General features: G+C 53.5%; 1 protein-coding gene across 1 annotated transcript; it reads left to right on the top strand.

Moving 5' to 3' along the window:
- Nucleotides 1–369: 369 nt before the first annotated feature.
- Nucleotides 370–7,338, top strand: ADAMTS1 (ADAM metallopeptidase with thrombospondin type 1 motif 1). Its single transcript, XM_066340802.1, has 9 exons — nucleotides 370–1,284; nucleotides 1,478–1,824; nucleotides 2,317–2,449; nucleotides 2,839–3,006; nucleotides 3,284–3,570; nucleotides 3,777–3,963; nucleotides 4,064–4,239; nucleotides 5,036–5,211; nucleotides 5,374–7,338. Exons 1-9 carry the CDS (start codon nucleotides 786–788, stop codon nucleotides 6,113–6,115), a joined length of 2,715 nt encoding a protein of 904 aa, XP_066196899.1. The 5' UTR covers nucleotides 370–785; the 3' UTR covers nucleotides 6,116–7,338.
- The last annotated feature ends 633 nt before the right edge of the window (nucleotides 7,339–7,971 follow it).

Below are 7,971 nucleotides of genomic sequence, written 5' to 3'. Positions count from 1 at the left end.
ACCTGCCGCTCCCCGAGCCCCGCGGGGCGGGGGACGCGCCCGCAGCGCATCCCGGCGCTCCCACCCGAGACCCCCGCGGGGCGCCGCGCTCGGAGGCGGGCACGGAGCACCCCCGGGGCAGAGAAGGGGCGCAGCCCAGCCCTCGGCGGCAGCCGGGGGCCGACCCCGGGCCGTGTCGGGGCCGTCCCGCCCCGTCGGGGGCGGCGGGAGGGCGGCGCGGCGGGGGCCGCCCGCGGGCGCCTTACGCACGCAGTGATCTCAGCGGCGCGGGCGCGGCGGCAGCGCCGGGCTGGGGGCGGCACGGCCGGACCCCATAAAGGGCGGCGGCGAGCCCGGCTCCCGCACTCACCCCGCACGGCGGAGGCGGACGGGAGGCTCCTCGGTGCTGTGGAAGTGCAGGCGGGACCGTCCCGGGGCTGCCGGAGACTCGCCGGAGCGTCCTCCCCGCCCGCCGCTGCTGCAGCCGGGGAAGGCTGAGGAGGAGGAGGAGGAGGAGGAGGCGGGCAGGAGAAGCGGCAGCCAGAGCAGGACAGAAGACAAGAGGGACGGAGCGAGGGGCAGCGCTGCCCTCGGAGAGCCGCGCTCCCCGGCATCGCCGCCGCGCCCCGGCCATGGGGAAGCCGACGCCGCCTCTGCAGTGACCGCGGGACGCGGCTCCCGCGCCGTGCTCCGCCGGCGGAAAGACTCAGACACCCCCAAAAAACCTTGAAAGCAAAACCCCCACATCTTCCATATCCATTCCTATATAAAGTGAAATAAAGAGAGGAGAAGGGCTGCGCCGAGCCATGAGGAGCGGGGGGCGGCTGCCGGCGCTGGTGCTGGCGGCGCTGCTGGGGCTGTGCAGCGCCGAGCGCAGGGCGCTGGTGCTGCCGCGGCGCCTGGGCGCGCCCGGCGCCCGAGAGCGCTTCCGCCTGGAGGCCTTCGGGGAGCGCCTGACGCTGGAGCTGGAGCCCGACAGCAGCTTCCTGGCCCCGGACTTCACCCTGCAGTACCTGGGCGGGCCGCCGCCGCCGCCCGAGGACGACCTCTCCCGCTGCTTCTACTCCGGCACCGTGAACGGGGACCCCGGCTCGGCGGCCGCGCTCAGCCTGTGCTCGGGGCTGCGCGGCGCCTTCTCGCTGCGGGGCCGCCAGTACCTGATCCAGCCGGCGCCCGGCACCGCGCACCGCCACGGGCCGCACCTCCTGCTCCTCCGCGGAGCCCCGCGGGCCGCCCCCGCCGCCCGCTGCGCCGTGGCCGAGGCGGGGCCCGGGCCGGAGGGAGCGGAGCCCGCCCAGCCCGCAGGTACCGCGGGGACGGGGAGGGCACAGGGGCCGGGGGGTCTGGCGGGGGTGTCCGGCCGCCGCTTGCCCCGCGTCCCGTGCGGAGCTGCCCGCCTAGGTGCGGGGATCGCACAGACCTTGGGCGCGCGTCTTGAGCGTCTTGCTGTGCTCACCTGCGCTTTCCCTCCCTCTCTTTTATTTTTTTTTAAACGCAGAAACGCAAAGCAGGAGGAAGAAGAGGTTCGTGTCCAGCCCCCGCTACGTGGAGACCATGCTGGTGGCCGACCAGTCCATGGCGGAGTTCCACGGCAGCGGGCTGAAGCACTACCTGCTGACTCTGCTCTCCGTGGCCGCCAAGCTGTACAAGCACCCCAGCATCCGCAACTCCATCAGTCTCGTGGTGGTGAAGATCATGGTCATTTACGAGGAGCGCAAGGGCCCGGATATCTCCTCCAACGCCGCCCTGACTCTGAGGAACTTCTGCAGCTGGCAGAAGCAGCACAACCCGCCCAGCGACCGGCACGCCGAGCACTACGACACGGCCATCCTCTTCACCAGGCAGGTGAGGGACACCGAGGTGACATCCAGCCCCACGCCCACTGCTCCCTACCCTGGCAGGCCCCGTCTGCCAGGACACCTCAGAAAAAGTGTCCAGAGACAGTCGTGTGTCACCACAGCTGCAGTGAAGCAGGCAAAAAAATTAGATGAGCTGCTTTTTGTTCTGTTCCTTTTTTTTTTTTTTTTTTTTTTTTTTTTTTTGCTGTTTGCACCGTGTCTGGTGAAGCTCACAGCTTATGCACTGTCCTTCTAAACTCAGATTGTGCACTCTGTTCCTGCCCCATATATTTTTAGCAGATTTCAGACGGAAATTACGCATTTCATTTCTACGTGTAACCCTCGCCTATGTTCCAGAGACAGATTTTTGCCATCATACCCATTGAAGTGCTGAATATTTATGCTCTTTCCATAAGTAAAGGCAAACTGCCAGGGCTGGATGGCTCTTGCCAGGGTTAAGTCTCTGATCTGATTAATAATGAAACTGCCTTTTTTACAGGACCTGTGCGGTGCCAAGACATGTGATACTCTTGGGATGGCTGATGTGGGAACAGTTTGTGATCTAAACCGCAGTTGCTCTATCATAGAAGACGATGGTTTGCAGGCTGCCTTCACAACAGCCCACGAATTAGGTACTTGAAACTTTGCAAAGCCGTTCCCTGGGATTAATTGAAGCCAGCTTGATGCCGTAAAAGCCCAGCCTGCACCTCCCCGGAGCGGTCGGGAGGAGGCAAAGCCCTGTCTTGGAGCAGGCTCGGACTCGGGAAAGCAAATCCGGCCTGCACAGCATTGTCTGCAAGAGCTGTGTGTGTGCCTGCAGGAAAAAAAAAAAAAAAGGAAAAAAAAAAAAAAAGATAGAAGATCCAGTACCATCTGCTTGAAATCTGGGAGCATTCAGATTCGGGTTGTTAATTAGAGCCCAGGCTATGAGCAGCTCTAGAGCAATATTTAAAATGCTGTTGGTAATGCATAGGACAGACTTGCTAAAGTCACAGACTTTGCTTTTCTCCTTTTCTCGAAGGCCACGTGTTTAACATGCCTCATGACGATGCAAAGCAGTGTGCTGGCATCAATGGAATGAGCCGGGATTTCCACATGATGGCATCCATGCTCTCCAACCTGGACCGCAGCCAGCCCTGGTCTCCATGCAGTGCCTACATGATTACAACATTTTTGGATAACGGTCATGGTAAGGTTATTAAGCTTTCCATTCATGTGGTGTTTGAGCTCTTGTGCTTTACTGCTTTGCTTTTTTTTTTTTTTTTTTTTTTTTTTTCTCTTTAGGAGTGCTTTCTGCTTCTGCACAGGCTTAACCTTTTGCACGCCATTGGTTTAGAGGAGCCTCGTTTTTTACAAAAATAGTGGCACAAGTGGGCTCAGGCTTCTGTTACAAAGCAAATACAGCTCCCTTTTAAAACTCAACATGCAGCATCATCTGACTTCTTATTTTTTTCCATCTTTTTCAGGGGAGTGTTTGTTGGACAAGCCCCACAGACCCATCCAGCTGCCTTCAGACTTGCCTGGCACGCTGTACGATGCCAACAGGCAGTGCCAGTTCACGTTTGGAGATGAGTCCAAGCACTGCCCCGACGCAGCCAGTACGTGCACGACGCTGTGGTGCACCGGCACCTCGGGAGGGCTGCTCGTGTGCCAGACCAAACACTTCCCCTGGGCAGACGGCACCAGCTGCGGGGAAGGGAAGTGGTGCATGAATGGCAAGTGTGTCAATAAGACTGAGAAGAAGCATTATGATGTGAGTAGTAAAAAAGAAATGGGTGCAGCTTGGAGAATGCCGGGTGGGAGGGATCTGTTAGAAAGGGGTTGGTTCAATGCTAATAAACTTAAGGCAGGTTTTTTAACAAGTATGGGTAAAAAATGAGCATGATGATGGCTTTTATGGTGTAGTTTTGTATGGGTTTTCTTGTCGTAACTCGTGTCCTGCTTTTGTTGTCGTTGCAGACGCCGGTGCATGGGGGCTGGGGCTCCTGGGGGGCGTGGGGCGAGTGCTCCCGGAGCTGCGGTGGGGGAGTGCAGTATTCCTTCAGGGAATGTGACAACCCTGTCCCGAGGAACGGGGGCAAGTACTGCGAGGGCAAGCGGGTGCAGTACAGGTCCTGTAACATCGAGGACTGCCCCGACAACAATGGTAATTTCCCCCCGTTTTTGACCCCCAGGATTGGTGTGTTGTGGAGGAAGAGCGTGGACAGAGATGATCTCATGCCCACCTGTCTTTTCTCTGCCTGCAGGCAAAACGTTCAGGGAGGAACAGTGTGAAAAGCACAACGAGTTTTCTAAATCCGCTTTTGGAAGTGGACCTGCGGTGGAGTGGACACCTAAGTTTGCTGGTGTGTCTCCAAAGGACAGATGCAAGCTCGTTTGCAGAGCCAAAGGAACAGGATACTTCTTTGTTCTACAGCCAAAGGTATTTCAAAAGTGCACCTTTTCCAGCTGATCATGAGGAGGATTTTTATTTTCTGTCTTAATGTGAAAAGTCAAGCAGTGTAGAAATCTGAAATGGTCTTTCTCATATTTGAGCTGGATTATTCCTCCATGTACAGCTGGATCATTGCAAGCATGCTTTTAAGTGTTTTGGCACAGTCCTTCCAGCGCCTCTACCCACTCCACCCTGGTTTCCTTCCCTCTCCTTCCACCAATCTGGTTGCATTGAGATAGGTTTGGAAAACTCTGAGGGATCTTTGCCAGGACATTGGTGCTTTCTCATACTGGTTACTAATACGCTGACAGCTTAAAATAAACACGAGGAAGAATGTTCATATTGCATAGCTACTTGAATTCGCTGTCATCAGATGGTGAGAGCCAGGAACTACCAGGGCGATGACACAGAGGGTTTTTGTGGAACAGCACTCCTAGAAATAAAGGATGTGCTGAGCAGCATTAAAAACAGTGTTGGCAGTGTGCTTTGAGGACATGGCTGCCTTCTAGTGACACTAGAAAGCAAGAGGTCTTCTTTTTTAATATGAAATCAATAGAACAGCAGGTGTTTTGGGGGCAGGTATTAATGAAAACTGAGATTGTTTTCTCCTCTCACCATGGCATCATTTTTGCAAGTGATGTGAAGTAGCACCACATAGCTCCAACTATCTGTGGCCTGCTCTGGTTATTAAAAATTTCCAAAGCCCTGAAAATGACAGGTGCAGCAGGTTTTTCCACCTTTCTGTGTGTGTGCCTGTTGTAACAAGGCTCCCTGTGTCCCCCAGGTGGTGGATGGCACCCCGTGCAGCCCCGACTCCACGTCTGTGTGCGTGCAGGGCCAGTGCGTGAAGGCCGGCTGCGACCGCACCATCGGCTCCAACAAGAAGTTTGACAAGTGCGGCATCTGCGGGGGCAACGGCTCCACCTGCAAGAAGGTGTCTGGCACCCTCGTCAGAGCCAAGTGAGTGTAGGGCTGCTGCCTCACCTTGTCCTTGTGGGTGGGATTCATCCCTTAACGAGCTCAGTAACTTCAGACAAGGTTTAGTCTTGTGCTCTCAGGTTTTTTCCCCCCTTCTGCTGGGAGGAGCAGAGGACTCAGCTCTTTCTCTTTTCTCCCGGGCAGGCCTGGCTACCACGATGTGGTCACCATCCCGGCGGGAGCGACCAACATTGAGGTGAAGCAGCGGAACCACCGGGGCGCCAGGCACGACGGCAGCTTCCTGGCCATCAAAGCCGCTGATGGCACCTACGTCCTCAACGGTGACTACACGCTGTCCACGCTGGAGCAGGACATCACCTACAAGGGCAGCGTGCTGCGCTACAGCGGCTCCTCAGCCGCCCTGGAGCGCATCCGCAGCTTCAGCCCCCTGAAGGAGCCCCTCACCATCCAGGTGCTGACGGTGGGCGACCTGCCCCAGCCCAAGATCAAGTTCACCTACTTCGTGAAGAAGCCGGTGCAGCCCGGTGCGGACAAGGCAGCGGGCAGGAAGAAGGAATCCTTCAACGCCATCAGGGAGATCATCTCCTCGGAGTGGGTGATCGAGGAGTGGGGCGAGTGCTCCAAGTCGTGCGGCTCGGGCTGGCAGCGGCGCGCCGTGGAGTGCCGGGACCCGCGGGGCCGGCCGGCCGCCGACTGCGCCCGCGAGCTGAAACCCAGCAACCTGCGGCCCTGTGCTGACGTGCCCTGCCCGCAGTGGCAGCTGGGGGACTGGTCCCCCTGCTCCAAGACGTGTGGGAAAGGCTTCAAGAAGAGGTTGTTGAAGTGCGTCTCTTCCGATGGCGGCGTGCTGCCCCAAGAAAGCTGTGAGCCCTCCAAGAAACCCAAGCACCTGATAGACTTCTGCAATGCCACAGACTGCAGCTAGATAGGGCGACTTGTGAAAGCTAAAACTTTTTTAATTGTTATTATTATTATATTTTAATTTTTTTTTCCTTCAGACCAGTGCACTGAAAAACACAAAAGAGGGCTAGAGGCGGCCACCTGTGTTTTTGCGTAAAAAAGTTCATGGTGAAGATCTGTTGAGGTGGGACGGTGCAGACAGCTTGAGTTGGCTTTGCATCCCAAAAATCCCCTGCCAACTGAAAATTGGATGGGGTAGCAGACCCACGCCATTCATTTCTCTTTAGCAGATAAGGCCCAAAGGCATCAGAATTGCCTTTTTTTAAAAATCTGTTCTAAATTAAGCCAAGCGTGAGCAGTGAGAAATTTCAGCAAACATTTTGGGGTGTGGTTATTTCTCCCTTCTTTTGATTTATCTTGTGGTACTGATCAAATCCCCACGTGTAGGAAGGGGAGGGAAAAAGATAGCTTAAAATAATTGGTCAGGGCTTACCTACCTCACAAAAGGCAAAAAAAAAACAAGATTGGAAAAGGAGCTTTAACTATGTCATTCATGGCTGCTATTGTTTCAGAGAATAGTTTTATATAAAAAATAAAGCCATATTCTCTACCTGTCAAGAGTAAGAAATATCAAGAACAAATATGAACTCCACAAATCACTAGAATTTTTTTTTTTTTAAAGTACTTTTATGCCATCCCAATGTGCCTGTCCATTTCTCTCAGCCACTCCAGTGCCATTGTGGTGACAAGTGTAAACGAGAGGCTTGGAAAAATGGAAATCTGAGTCTGAGTAGTTGCTCTTTGTGCCTTCTGCATACCTTCCACTGGCTTTTCTGATTCCAGGTTGGTCCTTCCTTCCTGCCAAACAGATTCATGGAGCGTGTGAGCATTCCAGTTGTGTTTTCACACTCAAACCTTTGGCCTTACCCCAGCCAAATTTGACTTAAAAAAAAAAAAAAATCCCATTGTGAATGGGAACATCCTCTGTGGCCTCTGCTGGGTTTGTAGAGCTCAGTCACTGATCAGGTGGGAAGGCAAAGCTGAGGGATAGCAGGTCCATCCACAGCAAAATGCCAGCATTCACATCATTGACGATTGTGCCAGTCCACAGACCATGAGAGAATATGGCTTTCCATATGTATATAGTAAAATATATTACTATAGATTTTACATACTTCATAAGTATTTTATATTTCTCTCCCTTCTGGGAAGGGTTATAATTTGTAATAAATGCATATAATGAGTGTATTTATTTTTATACTTCTTGTCTAATGTGACCTTCTAAGTTATCTCTTTTTTAAAAGGACATATAACAAGGATAGAGTATTTATACAGTATAATATGTTACTAGAGGTAATAAATGAACCCTATAAATTTTGGAAATGGTGTGTCTTTATTTCACTGGACTAAAACCAGTCCATGGAGCAGAAAGAGCTTGGGATCTGAGGAAAATGTTAAGCAATGGGCAACTAATTACCTGCGTTAGTGAAGAGGTTTGGAAAACTCTCCCCATAATGGCGCACACCACCTTAAGAGAGGTAATTTCGTATTTTATTATTTATCCACTAACTCATCTGTTTCAGAAAATGGAGTGCAACTGCACTGATGCCACTGGTTGTAAGAACAGCTTGCAGAGGGAGCAGCACTGTCCAGTTGTGTTTAGAACCAGCAAAATGTGTACAAAAGCAGCAGTTTTGCCTCACTCTGGCGGGAAAGGAGCAGCCAAAATCCAGACCCATTCATGAGCAGTCAGAGGTTTCCTTCACCAACCCCTGGAGGATTTCCCTCTCTAATTTTCTCCACATGCCGCTTTTCCATGAAGCACTGTGTGAATGAGCTGTTCTAAGGCTGTTGGTAACACGTTTTATTATCTTAAAACGG

Source organism: Sylvia atricapilla, chromosome 2 (genome assembly GCF_009819655.1).
Source record: "Sylvia atricapilla isolate bSylAtr1 chromosome 2, bSylAtr1.pri, whole genome shotgun sequence".
Classification (NCBI taxonomy): domain Eukaryota; kingdom Metazoa; phylum Chordata; class Aves; order Passeriformes; family Sylviidae; genus Sylvia; species Sylvia atricapilla.
Note: the sequence above shows the minus strand (reverse complement) of the source record. Positions and strands in the feature narration are given on the sequence as shown.